The sequence below is a fragment of the Canis lupus genome, chromosome 10, assembly GCF_048164855.1.
Source record: "Canis lupus baileyi chromosome 10, mCanLup2.hap1, whole genome shotgun sequence".
Classification (NCBI taxonomy): domain Eukaryota; kingdom Metazoa; phylum Chordata; class Mammalia; order Carnivora; family Canidae; genus Canis; species Canis lupus.
The window spans coordinates 39,217,523-39,240,714 of NC_132847.1; the positions used below are offsets into that span (position 1 = coordinate 39,217,523).

A 23,192-nucleotide genomic window follows, 5' to 3' on the forward strand; every position below is an offset into this window, starting at 1 on the left:
CAGCGCCGCGCCGCGCCGCGCGGGTTAGCGTTTCCGCAGCATCGCGTCTCCCCCGGTCCCCGGAGGCCTCGCGCGGTTCCCGGGCGGCCGCGGTGCGCGGGGCTCCAGGCACAGCGCGCAGGGAACGGCCCCGGGGACTCGTTCCGGGGAAAGCGCCCGCGTCCGGGGAGAGCCTCTCCTTCCCCATCCCGCACTCTCCCAGGGCGGGCGGCGTCGGATTCCCCCCGCGTCCAAGGTGTGCGGTGCGAGGCCCTCCCTAGAAAGAGGGTAAATAAATAGAAGCCAGCGCTTAGCCCCGCTCCGGTTTCCCGAAAGGCGCACGCAGTCGCGGCCGGGGCGGCTGGGTGTCTGCGCTCCCGCCTTTGCTGGGCTGACACGGGAGGGGAGGAGCAGGAGCCGGAGGGGGTGCCGGGGGGGGGGGGTTGGAGCGCGAACCGTCCGGAGCCAAGACAAGCAGCACATTCACAAATAACGCCCCCACCCCCAGCGCACGCGCTCCCATTCAAAGCAGCGGGGCTCGGCGGCCGCGGGGCGGCTCAGAGGACGCGCGGCCGAGCCCGGCGCAGCCCTGCCCCGCAGCGCCCGCCCCGGTCCGCCGCCCGCCGCCCGCCGCCCGCCGCCGCGGCCCCGGCCGAGCCCTGCAGCCCGCGCGGGAGGCGCTGCCGCTTCCAGGGAGGGGTCTGGCTCGGACTCCCCTCCCGGCCGGCCGGGGGACCATGGCGCGGCTGGCTGCGCCCCGGCGCTCGAGGCTCCTGGCCCGCATCCTCGGCGGCACCTGGTGTCTGCTCTACGTCGCGGGACAGGTGAGGCAGCGCGCGCGCCGGGCGTCCCTCCCCCTCCTAGGACCTTCCTTCCAGCCGGCTGGAGCCGCGGACAGGTGGCTCGGGGCTGGGGCTCCGGGGGCCGGGCCCGGCGTCCGGCTCGCGCCCGGGTCCTGCCCCCCGCGGGGCAGAGTCGGCGACCCCGCACCTCCTCCGCTCGGTCCTTAGCCGAGACCCTCCTTCCCGGTGGGGCTCGGCCCCGGGAACCTCCTCCTCGCTTCCGTCCTTCCCGGGACCCGGTGAACTTGTGCCACCTGCGTCCGAGAGTCGGGGGCGGAGCGCGGTCAGGTGTGCAGACGCAGGACCGGGGCTCCGGGAGCCTGGGCGCTGGAGGGAAGGAGGCTCCGGGCGGCGCCCTGGGACGGCTCACCACGCCCCCTCCGGTGCTCCTGGGGTTTTTCCTTGAGCTAGAAGGGTGTAGGAATTGGGGCGTTCTCCGGAGCGGGTGGCTCCGGCCCCGGCCCCGAGGCAGAGCAGCAGGGCCCTGGGAGAGCGTGTAATTCACAGCCGGCTGGACTGTGGTTTATGACTGCAAGAGCCCTGGGGGGGAGATGCTCAGGGAAGCGGCCGGGGCCCCGCAAACCTCCGATGCCTGTGATGTCTTTGGCATTAACACCTCCCAGAGTCTGTCTGTAGCTTTTGATTAAAACTCACGATTTAGGCAGTTTGTACATAATTTAGCCTACACAGATTCGCTTTTCACCCGACTCCTTGGGTAATTCTGGGAAGATGCCCAAACACTCTTGGCCGGAATTATGACCAGACAGCCTCCCTTTCCTCTGTTTTGCTTATGGAGACTTGTCCAAATCGGGGGATTTCCTCCCCTCCTCCCCTCGCTTTTACTTCACGTTTTGAAACTTGTTTTCCGATATCTCTTAATGGTCATCTTGACGGTGGTGGTGGTGAGCTTCGAGAGGCTGAGCGAGGCCCAGGTTGAGAAGGGCCTGGAGCCGGGGAGAAGCTGAGAGCGGCGAACACGAGAATAAGCGATAGAAATTTTCAACAAGGAACACCTGCCTAGATTGGAGTAGGAAAGACCATTGCCAAAGCTCGTCTTAATTATTAGCAAGTTTCATTTCCAGAATACTTTGCTCCCTGGCAAAGCTTCTCAGAGGTGGCTGCACGTTAGGATTGCCCAAGGGAGCTCTTGAAACTCCCTGTGCTAGGGCCACACCCCAGCTGGATTACATCAGAATCCTTCAGCCCTTCGGCGGAGGGGGTGAAGGCCAGCGTCAGAATTTATGGAGCTCCCAGGTGATTCCATTGTGCAGCTGGGTTGAAAACCACTGTGTAAAAATGACCTGCCTCACAGTGACCTGTTTCGACAGAATCATGACCCCAGAAGGAAATTCAAAGGAGAATAGTAAAGGGCCTAAGAGAAGCTAAGGAGAGAGTCTTAACATCTAGCATCCAGTCCTGGCTGGGTCCTTGTGTCATTTTGGCCAAGGCTCTTAACCTTCCATTTCCTCATCTGCAGAAGGAGGGTGTCAGTGTATGTTCTCCAAGGTACTTCCAGCCTCAACAACACCAGGCAGGTTGACAGCTAAGCCAAACCAGGGCAGAAAGACTCAGTCTTATTTCTAAGTAATCACGGGGGTTAGTATTTTACTTTATCCTTGAGATTTTGCTGACACATCTGTTATTTGAATCCAGCAAAGATGCTAAAGAAGATGCTAAGACACATACTGTAGGATTTGTGTGTGTGTGTGTGTTGTTTTCTACTTCTTCACATCATTCATTCAGTGCCTCTTGATGTTCGGGACAAACTGATTTTTCCCTAGCATTACATCCTTGTTCTTCCTTTTCCACTTCTCAACCAACTTTCTTCTGTATAAAGATGATAAAAGCAGATTTGAGCCTTTGGTGTGAGTTGGAAGTGGTTTATTGTTTAATTCCAAGTGAGTTTTTCTTGTTCCATTCGGCAGGGCTGCTCTCCACATGTGAGAAGCCTGACTAAACTTGTCAGAGAAGGGATAGAAAAAGAGTTTAAAGTGGTAGCTGGGTTCGGTGTCCTGGTGGAATGCAACACACCGTCGAGTTAATGCAGGCGACGGGCAGAAGCAGCTAGCTCATCTTGCAACATGGCTTAATGTCCTCATCTAAACACACGGGCATTATTTCTAATCAGTGAATTAAGTAGACCAGAAACTTGAGGTTATTTAATATCAAGGAGAAATCATTCTATAAACCACAGCCAGTGCCAAATGATTTGAACATTGTTTGGAATGTATACATCGTTTAAACTGTGTTTAAATCAAAGCCCTCAGTACACGAAAGTATGACTATCAGAGTTATCAGACCTCTGTGTGGATATCGTAGCCCTAGTAGAAGGAGGGTCTGTGTTCAAGAGCTTCTGACTCCCTAAGCTGAATTACACCTGAGCTATATTTCCCAAAAGTCCAGAGAACAATCCTAATGCAAATAAAAATTTTGATTAAAAATTTGTAACACCAGCATTTCTCCTTTTTTTCCCTCACTGAATTTCTGCTTTCAGTGGTTATTTTCCTTTGCTTCTGTTCTGACTGAATTACTCTCCTAACTTGCAAGATTTTCTTTCCTGTGCAATTGGAAGGCAGCTCACTCTAGGCTCTTATGAAACTGATTATTTTATTGATATCAATTTCATTTCATCCGTTGAACCCAAGTTCATCCCTTTGCTCAAACTGCTCCCAGGTAAGGAAGTAGATAATTAATGGTTTAAACCTGTGGAGGTTATCAACTACTTAATGATTTCTGCAACCCATCTGTAGCAATCCACTGTGAAAATAAAGTTATTGGACAGGGTTGTGGCTAGGTCAGCACAAATCCATTACTATTGCTTAAAAATGTCACTTAGTACAAATTCATGTTCTTTTGATGGCATATCGGCAATAGCTCATTCAAACGTTAAAATTGAATATTTTCATTTACTATGATATTCTAAATTGCATTATTCTTAGGAATTGAGTAATGAAGTAAATAGTTCCAGGATGGCTGGAAAGAATTCATGCCTTTATGAGCACCTGATTTTCAACTAAAGACCTTAAAGAAAAGACTTTCTTGTATCTTTTATTATCCTCTTGTCGTTCTTGCTCTTGTTTTATTTTTATTTGCATTTTTGCCATGATGATTCTGTATGGTTAAAGAAAAAACCATTATGGGCTCATAGGAAAACACATCAAATTCTTGTTCTACTCTTTCTCCTCACCTCAGATCTCATGCCCCCAAATAGCCTTTTTTTTTTGTTTTATTTTGAGTTATAATCGACATACAGTAAACTACATATACTTAAAGTATGCACTTTGAAGTTTCAATATTTATATACATCCATGACACCATCACCCCAAAGTGTCCCGGTTACCCTTTGCAATCCTTCCGTGCCACCCTTCCTTGCACCCAACATCACTAAACAAACCACAATGTGCTTTGTGTTAATATGGATTGGTTTGCATTTTCTAGAATTTTATGCCAATGTCACTATATAGTAGGTACCCCTACTATTTGATCTGGCTTTTTTGCACTCAGCCTAATTATTAGGAGATTCCCCTTGCTGTAGCATGTATCAGTAATCTGTTCCTAAGTAGTAGTAGGTTGCGTGTATATATACCATAGTTTGTTGTCCATCAGCTTTCACCTACATTTGGGCAATGTGTTTCCAATTTTTGGCTGTCACATAAAGTTGCTGTGAAGATTTGTATGCAAGTCTTTGTGTGGATGTGTGGTTTCCTCTGTCTTGGGTAAATACCTAGGAATGGTACGGCTGAATCATTGGTAGGTGTATGTTTAAGTTTTTAAGAAAATGTCCACTTTGCAGGAGGTTGTACCATTTTCAGCTCTTACTAGCAGTATGTGCGAGTTCCAGTTTCTCTGCATTCTTGCCAACACCTGGTGAGGTCAGTCTTTTAGCTGTGCAAGTAAGTACAGTATAGCTGAGGTTTTAATTTGTAGTTCCTTAATGATAAATGCTAATGAACATTTTCTCCTGGGTTTATTTAAAAATCCATATGTATTCTCTGGCAAAATTTCCATTCAGATATTTCACCCATTTCTTCCTGTGTTGTTTTCTGACCGGATTTTGAGAATGCTTATATATATCATGACTATCAGTCCTTTAATCAGATATATCATTTGCAGATACTCTCTCCCAGTCTGTGGGCTTGTCTTCATTTTCTTGACTGTGTTTTTTTGATGGGCAGAAGTTCTAATTTTGATGACTCTGAAGTTATTGAATTGTTTCTTGGTAGATTGTATGTTTCCTCTTGTTTTATTTATTTAAAAAAAAGATTTTATTTATTTATGCATGAGAGACAGAGAGAGAGAAGCAGAGACACAGGCAGAGGGAGAAGCAGGCTCCATGCAGGGAGCCTGACATGGGACTCGATCCAGGGTCTCCAGGATCCCACCCTGGGCTGAAGGTGGTACTAAACCACTGAGCAACCAGGGCTGCCCTGTTTCTTCTTGTTTTAAAGAAATATTTGCCTAACCCAAGATCACAGAATTTTTCTCCTAGAAGTTCTGTGGTTTTATGTGTTACATTAAATCTGCATTCCATTTGGAGTTAATCTTTGTATGTGGTATAAGATGAGGACCTAAGTTCATTTTTTGCCTATGGATGTTCAGTTCCAGCATTTCTTTAAAAAGTTATTTATTTTTAGAGAGAGAGAGAGAGAGAGAGAGAGACAGAATGCACAGATGGGGACTGGTAGAGGGAGAGAATCTCAAGCAGACTCCCAGTGGAACCAAGGCAGGGCTTGGTCTCACTACCCTGAAATCATGACCTGAGTAGAAATCAAGAGTCAGATGCTAACCTGACTGAGCCACTTGGTGCCCCTTCTAGCATGAGTTTTTTTTTTTTTTTTTTCCAAAGACTTTCCTTTCTCCACTGAATTGCCTTTGCAATTCTCTGGAAAATCATTTGTCCATACATGAGTAAGTCTATCTTTTGGATTCTCTATTCTAGGGAACTATATGTTTCTTGCCATGCCAGTTAAATACTATCTTTAATACTGTAGCTTTGCCATAAGTCTTGAACTGAGAAAGCATCATTCTTCCAACTTTGTCTTTCATTCTCAAGGATGTTAGGATTTTGACTTGGCTACTCCATATGAATTTTAGAATCAACTTGCCAATTAAAAAATACATGCAGGGATTTCATTTGGGGTGTTCTAAGCTATAGATCTATTATGAGAGAATTAGCCTCCTAACAATTTGAATTTTATGATCTTTATCTTTTTCAGTCTTTAATTTCTCTAAACAATATCTGGTAGTTTTCTGTATACAGGTCTTACATATTTTTGTCAAAATATAATAAGTATTTAACATTTTTGGTACTCTTTTAAATTTCACTGTTTTTAAGAAATTGTGTCTGGTTATTTCTTGTTAGTATATAAAAACAAGTGATTTTTGCATAATCTGCAACATTATCAAACCTGCTTATTAGTTACAGTAGCTTTTTGTTATATCCCATCAGATTTTCTGCACATATGACTGTGTCATAGAAATAAAAACCATTCTTCCTTACCAATCTGGATATTTTAAATTTCTTGTTTAATAACACCAATTAGAATACTGATTGCCTTTTCCTAATTTTAGGGAAAAATTGATATTTTACCATTAATTATGATGTTTGGTATATGTTTTTTTGTAGATGCCCTTTATCAGGTTGGTGGAGGTTCATTTTATTCTTCCTTTGCTGACAGTTTTTATTAGAAATGAATGTTGGATTTTTGTCAAATGCTTTTTCTGGATCTAATTAGCACATGAATTTTCCTTTGTCATTTGTTAATATGGTGAATTACATTGAGTTTTCAGACGTTAACCACCTTGCATTTCTGGGAAAACTGTTTGGTGATTAATATATTAATCCTCATTAAAAATATCATTAAGGGCGCCTGGGTGGCTCAATCGGTTAAGTTTCCGACTCTTGATTTCAGCCCAGATTGTGATCTCAGGGTCATGAGATCCAGCCCCATGTCTGGCTCCACATTCAGCAGGAATCTTCTTGGGATTCTCTTTCTCCCTCTTGCTCTGTTCCTCCCTTACACCTCTCTCTCTTGCCATCTCTAAGAAAAAAGAAAAAGATTATAAAAATAAACAGAGATGCCTGGGTGTCTCAGTTGGTTAAGCAACTGACTTGTGATTTTGGCTCACGCTATGACCTCAGGGTTGTGAGATTGAGGCTTGAGTTTGGCTCCATGCTCAGTAGTAGAGTCTGCTTAAGATTCTCTCCCATCCCTCTGCCCCTCCCAGCCCTGTTCAATCTCTCCCTCTCACTCTTAAAAAAAAAAATAGAATTCTTTAGACTCAGTTTACTAAATTTTGATTCAAATTTTTGCATCTATGTCCATGAAGCATACTAGTCTGTAGTTATCTTGTGATGTCTTTGTTTTTAGTATCAGTATAATGCTAGCCTCACAGAATAATTTGGGAAATATTCCTCCTTCAGTTTTCTGGAAGAGTTGTGCCTGATTTCTTCATTAAAGTTTTGTAGAATTCAACAGTGAAGCCATCTGGGCTTGGAGTTGGCTTAGTATAAAGATTAACTATGAATTTAAATTCTTGAATAGACAGAGGGCTCTCCAGGTAATCTATTTTATCTTGAGTTAGCTTTGGTAGTTTGTGTTTTTCATGAGTTTTTCTTTCATCTAAGTTGTTGAATTAATTGGCATAAAGTAGTTCATAATGCTTCCTTATTATTTCTAAGATATTATTAGAATATGGAGTTATATCCTCTATTATTCTTGATAATGGGTATTTATTCTTTCTTTTGTTCAATCTTAGTGATTTATTAATTTTATAGATGTCTTAACCAGTTTTAGTTTCATAGATTTTCTCCATCGTTTTCTATTTTACTCCTTTCTTCTGTCATCTTTATTCTTTCTTCCATTTTGTATTTTGTTTGGTCCTATTTTTCTAATTTTGTAAGGCGCATTCTAGGGTGATTGACAGGAGGCTTTTTATGTTTTTAAATATAGGTGTTTAGTGATCTAAATTTTTCCTTGGTGGTGTTTTATTGGCATACCATACATTTGTTTTCATTTTTCTTTTGCTCCAAATATTTTCTAACTTCTCTTTGTTTTTTAAAAGACGTTTAATTTATTTATTCATGAGAGGCACAGAGAGAGAGAGAGGCAGAGACATAGGCAGAGGGAGAAGCCGGCTCCATGCAGGGAGCCTGACATGGGACTCCAGGATCACGCCCTGAGCCAAAGTCTCAACCGCTGAGCCACCCAGGTGTCCCTCTAACTTCTCTTTGATGTCTTCTTCGACTATAGATATTTTTAAATGAGTGGCTTAGTTTCTAAATATTTGGAGATGTTCCAGATATCATTGTTAATGATTTCTAATTTCAGTGTGCTCAGAGAACGCACTTGAAATAACTTGAATCCTTTTAGGTTTATTGAGAGTTGTTTTATGGCCTAGAGTATGATCTGTCTTGGTAAATGTTCTATGTGTATTCATAGAGAAATAATCTTTCTATATATTTGTATCTTCTAAGTTTTCCTAGTTGGTTTGGATGTTGTTGGGTGGACTGCTCTATAAATGTCAATTAGATCCAGTTGGTTAGAAATATATTCTGTATATTTACTGATTTTTATATATTTAGTGTATCAGTTATTTAGAGAGGGATATTACAATCTCCCTATGCTATTGTAGATTTGTCTATTTCTTCTTGTGGTTCTATCAGTTTTTCTTTTATTTATCTGATACTCTATTATTAGGTACATAAACATTTAGAATTATTATGTCTTTTTGGTGAATTGACCTCTTTTTCATTAATAAATGACCTCTCTATCCCTAGTAATAGCCTATGCTCTAGCTTTGCTTTGTCTATATTAGTATTAGATAATTGTTTTTAATTCTTTGAGATTTTTCATATGATAATTACCTCCATAGTCCTTATACCTTTACTATGATTTTCCATATTCCATTAGATTTCTATTATGATATGATTTCTTAATTCTCTTTTGTATTCTACTTTCACCATTCTTTCATGATGTTTTGTCACATTTTACATTTTATTAATATGACACTGAGTCAGTATTAATGAGCTAGAATGATCAGTATAGTATTAATGGTCAGTACTAATGGTCAGTGGCCAAGTAGTATATTATTATTTTATTTTTTCTAGTACATTTCGTTTTTTAAAATCCAGATTTATTGAAGGACATCTGGGTGGCTCAGTGGTTGAACATCTGCCTTTGGCTCAGGGCATGATCCCGGGGTCCTGGGATCGAGTCCCACATGCGGCTCCCCACAGGGAACCTGCTTCTTCCTCTGGCTATGTCTCTGCCTCTCTCTCTGTGTTTCTCATGAAGAAATAAATAAAATCTTGTTTTTAAAAAATCCAGATTTATTGAGCTATGTAATTCACATATCACATGACTCACCTTTTTAAAGTGCACATATCATGCAATTCACGCAGATTTTTAAATTATATCAACAGATGTGCAACTGTTACCTGAGTCAATTTTAGAAATTCTTTCCACTAAAAAGAAACTTTGTACCTTTAAATTATCACACCTCTACTTTCTGCCCACCTCCTCCAGCCTCAAGCAACCAATAATCTATTTTCTTTCTTTGTAGATTTCGTTATTCTGGATTTTCATATGAATGAAATCAAGCTTTCATATGTAAGCTTTTGAGATTGGCTTCTTTCACTTAGCATGCTTTCACTGTTTATCCAAGTGGTACCATATATCCTTATTTTATTCCTTTAGAGTTGAAAAAATTCTGTTGTATAGATAGATACACCATATTTTGTTTATGCATTTGTCTGTGGATAGACATTTGGGTTGTCTCTACCTTTAGGCTATTATGGGTAATGCTGCTGTGACAATACATGTGGAAGTTTTTGTGTGGATATGTTTTCATTTCTCTTAGAAAAATATTGGGCAGCCTGGGTGGCTCTGCGGTTTAGTGCTACCTTCAGCCCAGGGTGTGACCTGGAGACCTAGGATTGAGTCCCACGTCAGGCTTCCTGCATGGAGCCTGCTTCTCCCTCTGCCTGTGTCTCTACCTCTCTCTCTGTGTGTCGCTCATGAACAAATAAATAAAATCTTAAAAAATAAAAAAAAAGAAAAAGAAAAATATTTTAGGCTTTGTAGGCACACTGTCTCTGTCGGAACCTCTGCCTCTGTAGCCTGAAAGCAGCAATAGACAATATATAAATGAATGAACTTGTGTTCCAATAAACTATTTACCAGAACAGACAGTAGGACAGATTTGGACCATGGGCCATGCATGGTTTGCCAGTTACTGAACCAAAGTTTCATGATGCTATCTATGCCTTGGTGTGGGCTATTTAAATTCACCATTCCTGAATATATCAATGCCCTTTTTGGCATTGTTTGTTTGTTTTCATATTTCTTTGATGAGTTCTTTTTTTTAAGATTTTTTTTATTCATGAGAGACACACACAGAGAATGAGGGAGAGAGGCAGAGAGACAGGCAGAGGGAGAAGCAGGCTCCATGCAGGGAGCCTGATGTGGGACTCGATCCCGGGTCTCCAGGATCACGCCCTGGGCTGAAGGCAGGCACTAAACCGCTGCGCCTCCCAGGGATCCCCCACTTTGATAATTTCTTTACTGGCACCTCAGGTGTTTACTTTTTGTGAAACTCCTGTTATTAAACCTTCTGGATGAACCATCTATCTTTTAAAGATCTTTTCTCTTGTCTTTATTATTTTTTCTATACTTTTTTTTGTAGTGGATTTTTAAGTTTACAAAATAAATTTTTTATACTTAAAAAAAATTTTATTTATTTATTTGAGTGAGAGAGATAGCACATATGAGCCAGGGAAGAGGTACCAAGACTAGAACTGAAGGCAGATGCTTAACAGACTGAGCCACCCAGGTATCCCCCGCCCCTCTTTTTTACACTTTTGAAAGATTTTCTCATATTTGTTTTTCAACAGAGTTGTCTTTAGGTAAGGTTTCAACCAGTATTTGTACTTGTAGCCAAAGCTTCACCCCCCACACACACTTTTTTGCAGGACCAAATGCCTCCAAGTCTAAAGCCTTTCTGGAGTTTTACAGGCCAAGTGGTCTTGCTTCTCATCACTATATCCCTTTGCAATCAGAATTCTGCTAAGTCAGTAACAATTCTTCCACAAATTTTCCATATTCCAAAATTTATTGGCATCTTTTATCTGCTGTTTTCTCCTTTCCAGTTCTCTTGTCATCTTTATTTATTTATTGTTATTTTAGCGGACATTTGGGAGGGAATAGAGAAAATATGGTGTTCAATCTACCACGTTGAGCTGAACGTTAGTGCTATTTTTCTTCTTTCATTCTTTCTATTTTCCTGTCCTGATCCATCTCTACACACCATTAAAACTCATTCTAGTTATTGGACGCACTTTTTAGAGACTCATAGATTTCCCACCATATATAAAACTTTGGTCAGTTTTACAAAAAAGATGGTGGACCTGAGGTCTAAAGACCCAGGTTCTAGTTCCTGGATTTACTGTCTATGCAGCGAGGAGTCAGACTTCTTCAGGAAAGGAAATGAGTGCTTACCGGCTGCCTGCTAGTTGTCAAATGTGGTAATAGGTACTTTCTCCATTCTCATGCTTCTCTTTTCGTTTTTAATCTTTCAATGAACTTACTGTCCATTTTATGCCTAAATATATACAGCCAAACCTATTTGCTCACAAAGACAGCACAGAAATATTTTATTGTCTTACAAATTTTGATGTTTGGAGACAGTTTTATGAGAAAACACAGAGCTACCATGCTGTGAAGATCTGGCCCTAAAATATCACGTGTGGTATTAAAATGTGTTCTCTAAGGTATAATTGGGCTTGGTCTCTTTTGTGGTGGAGTATGGAGATGGGGTGAAGCAAATGGGGAAATCATGTTCAATAGTTAGTAATACCCTATCAGCTTTAATATTTGGTTTGACATGGGGATGAGCTCTAGAACATTATACATTTAAAAAAAATGTGTGTGTGTGGGAGGATGGAATGGGTGGTATCAGAGCTACATACTTGTTTTTGGCTCTGCTCTTGGCTATGGGATTATATAGCCAGAAGAAGACTTAGGAAGTCTTTCGTATTGTAGGTCACAAACTTTATCATGCATTAGTCACCAAAGATCACCAGACTAGAGCTGTGCAGCTAAAAGCCTGGAAGCTTTAAAATGCAGATTCCTGGGCCCCACTCTCAGATTCTCATGCAGTAGGTGAAAGATAGGTCCTAGGAGTCTGCTTTTGTGAGGTACCCCTTCCTCCTGACACATATACCCATAGAAGTTTCGGATATAGTTGGACCAAAAGCCATATTTTGGAAGACACTGATTTGGTCTCTCCTATTTACGGAAGAGAGAAATAAAGTCCTAAGAAGTCGAGCGACATGCCCAGTTTATTAGTGGGAGCACTGGGAGTGGACCACACATCTCATGACTGTTTGTGGTGATTTTCCCACCAGAGCATACACTATTATTTTAGTGTCTAGTTACATCATGAACTAAAGATATGAACCACCAGCTTGAAGCGTCTTTATTTGTAGTAACCTCAGTTTTTTATAAATGGTTTTCAGATGTTTGGGAATAGCTCTGGGTCTCTGTCACTCTGCCTGCAGGGAGGAATGATGGGGGGTGGGGGTGGAGGGAAACCCTCCATCCTTACCCCCCGCACGTAACCTGCTGGAAGCTGGCTTCTGTGTCTTTTCTCCTCGAGTCATCATGCCCCTGGAAGATTAACAGATACTTATTTAGAAAATCGTCCACAGCATCCAGGAACTTGACACTTGATGAAAGGGAGAGTACGTGCTGCTGAACACCTTCTCTACCCAAGTGTGATGTAGCAACTGTTGCTACGTTCTTGGAGGAGAGGAAGGAAATGTTTCATGTGCCTATTATTTAGGATGTTCTTCCCATCTCTATCACAAACCAGCCAAACAAAATATACACATACTCTGCACTGAGTCATGCAGAGTCTATGATGTAGTACTATGTGTGGAAAAGAAAGAAGTTTTCTTCACTGCTAATAGTCATTGTCAAACATCTTGTACATTTCATGAAGAGTACTAATTGTGTATTTTCTTTCAGAAATCAGTTACAGAGAAATAAAGGGGTTTTTTAAACTACTAAAGAATATTTGTTGATATAATCTGAAATTCAAATTCTCAAATTCTCCTGTTCCTTATAAAATTGTGTATTATTAGTCCAAATGGGCTAGATTATGCCATGGTAACAAACAACCCCCCAAATCATAGGGACTTAACATAGGAAAGGTGTATTTCCCCTTCAGGCTTCAAATTCCTTGTGGATTGTCAGGAGGGTTTGGTACTTGGGATCCACACGGGAGGCAGCATGCTTCCTTAGCCCCCAGGGCAGGGAAAGAAGTGACTTGCTCTGCTTTCCCCTGCCAGTCAAATGCTTCCAACTCAGAGTGACTACATATCACTTCTGCTGACATTTTATTAGACAATTCAAATTAAAGAGGGTTGAAAATGTAATGTTGCCATGAACCCAGACTTTGGGACTACCAAGATGCCTAGATGTTTGTTTCCTGACAGAAGTTTTCTAAAATCACTGCTTTAAATTACCTTGACTTATTCACTAACATTTGAAAAAATTTAGAAGTGTAAAATGCATGTTGACAAATTTACATCTTAACCATTTTTAATTATACAGTACAGTAGTGTTAAAATGCATTCACATTGTAATGCAACCCATCTCCAGAACTCTTGCAAAATAGTTCTGCAAAATAAACTCTATACCCCTTATATAACAACTCCCTACTCCCATCCCCCCTGTCACCCATACTATTCGTTTCCGTCTATGAATTTGACTACTGTAGAGTCCTTATACAGGTGGGATCATAACAGTATCTTTCTTTTTGTGATTGGCTTCTTTCTTTTAGTGTGATGTCCTCAAAGTTCATACCTGTTGATGTATGTGTCAGAATGTCCTTTTTAAGGCTGAATAATAGGCCATTTTACAAATGTAGCACATTCTGTTTATCCATTCATCTATCGGTGGGCCCTTGGGTTGGTTCCACATATGACCATTGCAAATAGTGCCACTATGAATATTGGTGTTCCATTTTGTTTTATACAGGCTTCTTTTTTTTCTGTATAAAAGAGAAGCAGCATCTTCTTCAGACTTCTAGTTTGCTATTCAGACCAGTTAACAGGTATTTTAATTTAGAATAATGTTCTCATTTTGAGAATCTTCTGCCAGTGGTCACAACAAAAGGTAAGCAAACTTTGACTACCCCCTAAGTGTTTAACTGAGTCAACAGATTAATGGATTCTTGTGTTTGGTCTTGTATGTAATCTGCAAATCCTGACAGTTTTCAAGATAGGTGACAGCATAAGGCTAGGACATTATTTTTCCTCTACAAAATCTAGGAACACAGCAGAAAATTACATTTCCTTTCTTTTTGTATATCTGACTCAAATACTGTGTATAGTGTGGTCAATATGAATCATCATGTAAAATGTAGCCATGCAAACAAGTTGCATGTACAGCACAGAGTGTGCAGGAGCAGAGTAGAATTTTGGGAACAGTGCTGAAAGAAAAAGCAGTAGAATAGGATCCAAACTTTGCATACTAATTGCTAATGCATGGTTTTGGACACACTAGTTACAGAGCTTTTCTGAGTTTCATTTTCTTTTTGAATCTCTACAATGGAGAGCTTGGATTACATGATCTTAGTGGGTTAATACCAATTAACTGTAACTTCTAAAATGAATAGTGGTTTCTAAACTTTTCTAATATGACTTTTTAGCACAAAAATATTAACTCTGATTGAGTTTTTAGAAATGAACATCAAGTTGTGGCACTCTCTTGCTTAACACCTTCAGCCGATTCCTGTTGGCTTTGGATCAGTGTTTCTGAGACTTTTTTTATTATTCTCTCTCTTTTTAGACATTTTAAAATACTTCCTCTTATTCCCCCACTACCCCCATAAAAATTTAATACCATGCATAAACTGTTTTCACGTGCTGTGACACTTTGAAGGGACTCGTTGTATTGTCTTCAAACCGTTGCTATCAGGAAGTATCCTTTACTCCCCCATTCCCAGAATTCCCCAATTTTTCATCCACTTGGCATGATCACCCCCATTGAGAATATATGCTTTAGACTAAGATTGAAAATCCTTACTAGTCATCCAGGCCTGGCAAGATCCATCCCCTGCATAGTTCCCAGCATGTCTCCCCTTCCCTCCCCCCACCTCCCCTCCACTTCCCCTTGCTTACTACTATCTGGCTACTGGCCTCCTTTCAGTTCTACAAGGGCATCAAACTTGTTGCTACCTAAGGGCCTTTGCACAGTTCTCTTTGCTGGAGGGCTCTTTATTTTTAATTAATTAATTTACACTCATCCATCTGTTCTTCAGCTACATGTCCCTTCCCCTGAAGAACCTGTCCCTCCACTCTCCCTGCCCCAGTCTGTTAGGTCTCTTTTGTGACTCTCTCATGATGCCCTATTTGCTTCAAGCACTTATAATTTGTAGTGATGTACTTACTTGTATTTTTATTGTGTGTCTGTCATCCCAGTATACAGTAAGCTTGAGGCCATAGACTGACTTACTTTCCTCCGTATATGTCACATCTAGTTCAGTGCCTGGATAGCTGAAAACAGTCAGTGAAGGGTTTTTCAGGAAAATCTACAGTGAGGAAAAAACACCTCTGAACTTGGTATTGCTCTTTACATGAGTGTATACACTCCTGTTGAGTGTCCTTACGAAAATGAGAAATAAAATGAATGCATACCTTGTTAATCACAGCAGCACCCACGTATGTGTACCAGTTAAATATTAACTGCTGTAACAGTAAAATCCTGAAATCTTGGTGTTTTGATAAAATAGTGCTTTTTTTTGTTGTTCACATAAAATCCAGTTGGCAGGGCTGAAAGGTGGGTGGGGGTTGTGTTGCAAGCAGTCATCCAGGGATCGCTCTGATGTAGCCTGTGCTGTCTTTAATGTGTGGCTTCCAAGGTCACCCTGGCGCCTATGACCAGGTGACCGAGGGGGAAGAGAATGTTGAGAACTGCATGGGAGGTTTTCTTGGGGTAATCTTAGGAGTGGAATGTATCACTTCTGCCCACGTCCATTTTTTGTGTTCCTGATGAGACTCAAACCTCCAGGAGGATCCCTATCCCTATGATCCCACCAAAGAATCCAGTCAGTCATGTGGCTGTACCCCCTAGCCAGGGAGGCTGGGGGTGGGGAGGACAACTGTGAACTTGGGACGTAACACAAGCTGGCCTTTGCCACAGTGCCCTTGGAAAGTCACACATGTGCAAGTGTGTAGTAGATGTCTAGACGTGTGTGTGTTTATAAATCATTGTCAGTAACTTAGAGGTCTTAGGAGTCTGAGACTCAGAGAAAGGGAACCACGAAAAATAGGAGTATGTGAGTTTTATTTTGGAGGTTTCTCCCCTATAATTTTCAAAATTAGAAGATTAGATATGATGGACTGGGGGAGGGAAAGGTGGAAATGGGCTATGAATTAGAAATGCACTATATACAATAAACTGAACCAAATTTATTGCCATGCCACAACCAACCTTCCCAGGCTCTCTTGCCCAGCTGTGTTTGTGATAGTGCAGATTAGCATCTTGTCAGCTGAATGTCAGGCTGGCGGCTGGCAGCATTGGCCTTCATGAAATGGAGCCTTTTTGCCAGTGGACTGTTTTCAGTTCCTCAGTCACCTGGTAAGTCCTATTTCTTTTGATGACCTACAAATAAGAATGAGTTCTCCATTCCATGGGGCTGTTAATCAAATAGTGTCTGTTTGTTTAAAGAAAAAAAAAAGGTCTCTTGCATGTCTGGTTCGTAAGACTACAAGGCGGTTGTAATTGATCTATGCAATCGTGATCCTATACTTTTCTCTGGGCCAGAGCTGACCCAGCCGTCCTGCAGGTGTCCAGTTCTAACCCACGCTGTGTGATGGGAGCAGAAATATGAGCCTGGGCATTTCTCTCCTGCACGGTTTGTGAGCCTCTCTCAACTGCTGTCCTTGGCAGAAAGGAAGAAAGAAAACAAGGATGAATGAATGGAGAGCTTGGGTGGCTAGGAGGGCTGCAGTGTGACTCCTATTTGGTTGTACTGGGGAGCTCTGGAGACTTGTTCTTTTTTTCCCCTTCTGTCATCTATTGACCTCTGTCATCTACCTTTCAAGAAGCTGGGAGGAAGAGCAGCATTTGGAGGCTTACAACTTAAATTCTAAAATTTCAAACAAGTTATTTGGTGAATTGGATGTTTTTTAACAAGTGTAAACATTTTCCACCTCGTGCTTCTTTCAGTTCTTGTGTTTTTCCTTTTGCATCTGGTACAGATTCAGATCAGTGTTGTCCTGCTTTTCCTTCCTTCCTTCCTTCCTTCCTTCCTTCCTTCCTTCCTTCCTTCCTTCCTTCCTTCCTTGAGTGAGAGCAAGCATGAGAGAGTACGCTCATGTGTGAGAGAGCAGGGGAGGGGCAGAGGGAGCAGGAGAGAGAGAGAATCTCAAGCAGGCTCCGTGCCTAGGGGGAGCCCAAGTCAGGGCTTGATCCCATGACCCCGAGACCATGACCTGAGTGGGAAATCAAGAGTCAGTCGTTCAACCAACTGAGCCCCCGAGGCACCCCTGTTGTCCTGCTTTCTAAGCTTCCGATGAAGCTAGAAAGTGTTGGATTGACATTATCAGAAAGTTGGGGGCAGCGGCAAACATTACCACTGAAGCAGGCCAGTAAGGTCACACTGGCATCTTTCCTGCTGCCTCAGTAGGATTACTAAAGAGGTTTGTGCTGAAGTTCCACCCAGGACCAGAGCTGGACAGGTGCCTCCCAAGGCCAAGGTTTCACAGCTTGTTAAAACTTCACAGTGGTACTGACATGCCACGAAGTGGTGGCCACTCATTTCTCCTGGGTTTTACCCCAAACGGTCTCATTTAGAGCAAGGTAGCCATGTAGAAGCTGGGTGGAAATGGCTCTGTGGGATCCCGGCAACCGCAGGAGTCCTGCAGTTACGTCTAATTTGAATCTGCCTGTGAAGAGCCTTAAACGTCTCTGTGTTTGGGAACATGCCCTTCCCTGCTGGATTTTGTTCTAGGTCATCCCGCGAGTAGAAGATGACTGTTCAGAGGAATGCTCATTGAGTGGGAATTCGGGAGCCTGTCAGCCAACCATGAGCTCAAGCAGTTCTCTTTCCCTGCAGCTGGACTTGATTATGTCTTTAGCTGCCACTGTTAATGAGGCAAGCGCAGCATCTGCTGGGAGCTGGGCTGGCACTTCCAGGGCCGTCTGCCACCTTCCCATCAGTTGCTGCAAAGAGTGTCCAGGGTGTGGAGCAGATAAACCTGAATATTGGGCGTGTGGTTCTTTGAAGCTGTTTTTGAGGGGGGAATAGAAAATGACTGAACTTGACATTGAGTGGCTTGCCAGCGACAGTGTATATCTCTTATAATTTTTGTGTACTGGTTGCTTTTGTTTCAGTTGGAGGTTTTCGTAGGGGTAAGCTTGGTTTTGGTTGAAGGCATGGAAGATTCTAGCTCTGATTTTTACAGGTGCCTCCTATGTAAAGTCACTAGTTTCTTGGGTGATTTCTGAAGCTGGGACAGATGACACCAAATTATGTCATTCATTTTATAAGTCTGTTCTGTGTTTGGTGGATTTACTTCATTCATTTGGTAAGTCTGTTCTGTGTTTGGTGGGTTCCCTTTCACGCAGGCTATTCCAGAAAATGTTTGCATTTTGAATACAGCAATGTAAGTGGTCAGGTCATCATAACTAAAATACTCTCCATGTTGTATTTTTTGAAACAAATATAAAGTACTAGCTTTTTGGAATTTATTCAAGAATCCCTAATCTGAATAACTCCTTTTGTTTTGTGACCTGACATAGGATCGTTTCAAAACCCATTTCTTCAAGGGGCTTGACTTCTTATTTTCTGGATTTGATTGACTTTTTTTTTTTTTCCACATCAAACTCGATTGTTAAAATCTTCAAGAACTAAGTCCTATTATGCATCTTGTATCTTTCCAAAGTGCCCAATCTAGCATCAAGCCTAGTAGACCCTCCAGAGATTAAGTTATCAGTATATTTTGGCTGCTATAATAAATTACCACAAACTAAGTTGCTTAAGAAAACAAGAGAAATGGGGATCCTTGGGTGGCTCAGTGGTTTAGCGCCTGCCTTTGGCCCAGGGTGTGATCCTGGAGTCCCAGGATCGAGACCCACATCAGGCTTCCTGCATGGAGCCTGCTTCTCCCTCTGCCTGTGTCTCTGCCTCTCTGTGTGTCTCTCATGAATAAATAAATATTAAAAAAAAAGAAAACAAGAGAAATTTATATCCTCACATCTTTAGAGACAGTAAACCCCAAATCAGGGTGTCAGCAGGCCTTGTTCCCCCCAGAGACACCAGGGAACAATCTGTTCCTTGCCTCCTCTGGCTTCTGGTTGCTGGCATTCTGTGGTATTCCTTGGCTTGTGGCTGCATCACTCCAGTACCTCTCTCTGTCTTTATACCATCTTCTTTGCACATGTCAAGCTGCTTTCTGCCTCTCTTGTGATGGCATAGTCTTCTCATCTCAAAATCTGTAACTTAACTACATATCTGCAAAGACTCTTTCTCTCATCCCTGGGCATGACATATCTTTGGGAGCCATTATCAGTCTACCACACCCTTGGATGGTTTCTGAATGATCTTGTGGCCACTCATTGGATCTTCATCAAAAGCACTTCACCTCAAGGATATTTGCTTCTGTTTTATTTTTGATGAACTGTTTGCTTCAAGTCATTTCTGTTTCATATCATCTTGTTCTTTATTCTTTAAGATATTATTTGCAGTGAAAATTACTTTCCCTGCAGTAGGAATGGCTATGACCTTGACAGTCTGTGCCATTAATGATGAGTCTTACATGCTCTTTGGGACTGAGGGCAAGGCATTGTAACTATCATCACTGAAACTAATGAAAAGCTGGGTGTGGTGGCCAGAGCAGGGTTATTGTGGATTTGTTGGTTAGATAGCATCAAAGTCTTGGCATTAACAATAAATTTAATAATCTCGACATAATCTCAGTGTCAAGGATTTTACTTTCTAAGCTTTACTCCTATCTTTTGAATTTGGTTCCTCTAGAATACCTGATGTCATAATTCTTCAACTCTACTGAGACTTGTAAGTGCTTACTCCTACCACCCTTTCACTGTACCTCATTCACCTGACTTCCCTCCTGGGCCAGCTCAGATGCCTTGCCAATCATCATTACAACCCCCTCAGTTTTTTTCTCCTCCCTTGATGCACTCAGTTGACTAAACCTTCCCCCAAGTTCATTGTACCTATGCAGCTGGGTGTGGTCACTTCAAAGGGCCAGCAATTATACTATATTCCCCTTATCTATCCACTCTCCCACTCCCTCAAATTGACATTTTGCTGCTTTTCTCTTATCAAACCTCTCACAATATCTTCCTTCTCCCCACTTATAGCTTCTTTAATTGGGAAAATAAAAGCCATCCGAAGAAAATTTCCACATTTCTCCACCCACTTGCATCTAGTTGACATACTTTACCTTCTCTTCATTTGTAATGGGTAAACCATCCATTCTCCTAACAAAAGCCAGTCTTTCCAAATGATGTCCCAGATCTCATCCCCATTTCCTCATTCAAAGATACTGCTCTAATTATCTGCTTTTCTGTATCCGATTTCTCTTGTTCCTACTCCTTTTTTACTTATATGCTAGACTTTTCCCACCAGCCCATAGACATCCTGTTACTTCTGCTGTACTTAAAGCTCTCTTTATATGATTTGCACCTTCATTTACCACTCCTTTCTCCACTTTTCTGTACATTAAAACACAAATGATCGCTTCCTCTTCCTGTGAAGCCTTTTACCACTTGGCCTCCAGAACAATACATTCGCCTTTTCTTCTTCCTATGGGTTTATTCCTCTTCTGTTTCCCTGCTTCTCCAGGATCAGGGAAACTCTTTTCTTTCCACATTCACTTCTTGGTAATCTTAATCAGTATCATGGCTTTAATTGCAAATTAGATTCCAATATCCAGATTTGTACCTGTAGCATACAACTTTCCTAACCTTCATCCTCCTCTATTCACCACCTACTTAGCATTCCTACTTGAATATTTAATAGGCATCTCAAACATAACATGTAAAACTGAGCTTCTGATCCCCCTCCCTGCAAAAAAAAAATAATAATAATAAAGCAAAATATGCTGCTTCCCCCATAGACAGTCCCATCTTATTGGAAGCTAACTCAATCCTGTCACTTTCTCAGGTTAAAAACATTGGGGTTGTTTTTGACTCCTCTATTTCTGTCACACTGCACACTCACTAGTAATGTTCTGAGCTCCTTGTTTTATAAGTGCAGATGAAAGTCACTTCTTAAATCTTCAACATCACCATCTTGGTTCAAATGATCTCCTATTTGCCTGGATTATTGGGAAAGTGCTGGCCACATCATCTCAGTTTATGCTTACCTACTTTAGTATCTTCCCTGTGCAGCACCCACTGATCCTGTTAGACCAGGTCAGATACTCCTCTACTTAATACCTTCCAATGCCCTCCTATCTCCCTGAGAGCAAGTGCTAATGCTTTAAAATGGGTTATAATGCCCTCGACATCTGACTACCTCTCTAATCCTCTCATACCAGTTTCCTCCATCTTTACTGTTCTCCAGCCACATTGGTCATCATGTAACCATCTTCATTTCTGCTCCTCAACATGGGAGGCATCTTCTATCTCAAGGCTTTGAATTTCATATTTACGTGTTTATAAAAACAAGATGAATATATTGTCTTTATGCTCATTTTTACTTCCTTGGTTTGGGAACAAATATGAGTGTGTAGGTGGTTTTTCTAAGGTAGTTTTTCTAATTTTTCTTGCTATTTGCTAAATTAAAAAAATATTTTGAAATGAATTGACATCTGAGACTCTTGTATTCTATATAATTTTTACAGACTTATCTTTCCCCTTTGCAACAAAATAGTTGAAATTCTCATGGTCTTGTGCATTTTTGAAAATCACTGTGACTCACTTCTCAATTATGATTCTTTTATCTTTAACTCTGTGGGGTATCTCCCCCACTCCTTGGCACCATAGAAATAGCAGAAAAAGATAGAAGGAACCCCTAAGTTAATAGAAGTTCACAGATGTCAGGGGACATGTTAATGACCAAGTCTTCTCTCATCCAGAGCCTGCAAGGGAAAGAACACAGGCTGGGTGGTGACTCAACCACATAACTAGCATTATGACCACAGACAAACCCCATAACCTCTGTGAGTCTTTACCTTCCATATCTGTAAAGAGAAAGGGGCTGAACCAAAGGGATTGATCTCTGAGGGCTTTTTTAGTCCTAACAATCTGTGCATGTAGGCAAGAGTACCACTCAGGTCATAAATACCTGTTAAATTATATTGAGGTCTCTCCCCTTTCATACCTGCTCTTTGCCAGCTTTTATGTTAAAATTTTCCACCAAACAGGAACACCAGAGGCAAAGGACTTCCAGGCAGGTACCACCCTTTCTGATTGCCAAATGTCTCCCCAACCCAACCACTGCCTGCATGGATGGGCTTTTGCTAGAAATTGGCCAGCTTTAGTCCCCTTCTACAAATAAACTTTAAAGTACTCGCTTGAAGAGTGAGGAGCTGCCAGTGGTACTGGCAGTGAGTTTTATAATTATTTTTTGATGTTTTCCATGTGACTTTTGGTCTGAGGGCAGAGTGTTTGGTTGGGCTGTATTGATGGTTTTCCTATGGTCATGGTTTACACCTGCTGGCCATACAGGAAACTGTCGTAGGAGAGCTCCTTGTTCCTCTGGCCCTCTCCTAGCCTCGGGACATGCTGACTTCCATGTCTGCAGCTGTAACCATTGCCAACCTGTCCATCATTATTTGTGTGTCAGCCGTGGCTGCTGCTGAGGAGAGGCTTGGACTACTCAGCTTAAAAAACCTGAATCAAGCCTTGGAAGGCATTTTTCCTACCATGATGTTGAAGATAGTGATGAAGGGTAACCAAGGGTAACCACATTGCTGTGAGCCAAGGTCTGGGTTGGCCTTATCTTTAATACTCACAACTGCTCCTCCAGGAGTGGCTTTAGATCCAGGTTGGGAAAGATGAAAGTGACCTAGGTGTTAATTAGCAAGCAGTAAAAGGTTGAGCTAAATTGGAATTCAGACCTTTCTGACTTCATAGTGCATGTTCTCTCTTCTACTCTATCCTGCCTTTTAAATGTAGGTGGTGCTAGACTAAGATCCCTTATAGTTAATTTTGATGGGTTGACCAGGAGTTCAGATCTTTTATTGTGTATCAGTTCTCTTATGGGGGAAAAAAGGAATTCTTATTTTTAAACAAACTTAGAAACTTTGGCAATATTAATCCTTTGTGTGTTGGGGGAATTGTTTTACTTGTTGATTTAGGTTCCATTGTTTGATCATTATTCACGCACATC

General features: G+C 41.8%; 1 protein-coding gene and 1 long non-coding RNA gene across 5 annotated transcripts in view; one reads left to right on the forward strand and one right to left on the reverse strand.

The window, feature by feature from the left end:
* Positions 1 to 689: 689 nt before the first annotated feature.
* Positions 690 to 23,192, forward strand: part of ADAMTSL1 (ADAMTS like 1) — an 872,407-nt gene continuing 849,904 nt past the window's right edge. For all 3 annotated transcript variants that reach the window (XM_072841474.1, XM_072841475.1, XM_072841477.1), the window contains exon 1: positions 690 to 803. In XM_072841474.1, coding sequence (XP_072697575.1) covers positions 717 to 803 — 87 coding nt within the window. In that variant the 5' untranslated portion in view covers positions 690 to 716. The remainder of the gene's footprint in view (positions 804 to 23,192) is intronic.
* Positions 12,275 to 22,933, reverse strand: LOC140640927 (uncharacterized). 2 transcript variants are annotated; one of them, XR_012037528.1, is made up of 6 exons: positions 22,816 to 22,906; positions 21,780 to 21,939; positions 16,322 to 16,492; positions 15,279 to 15,419; positions 13,691 to 13,877; positions 12,275 to 12,490 (listed from the first exon to the last, which is right to left on the reverse strand). It is a non-coding gene; the product is annotated as an uncharacterized lncRNA (long non-coding RNA). The 2 variants fall into 2 exon arrangements; XR_012037527.1 differs by lacking the exon at positions 21,780 to 21,939 and having other exon boundaries at positions 22,816 to 22,933.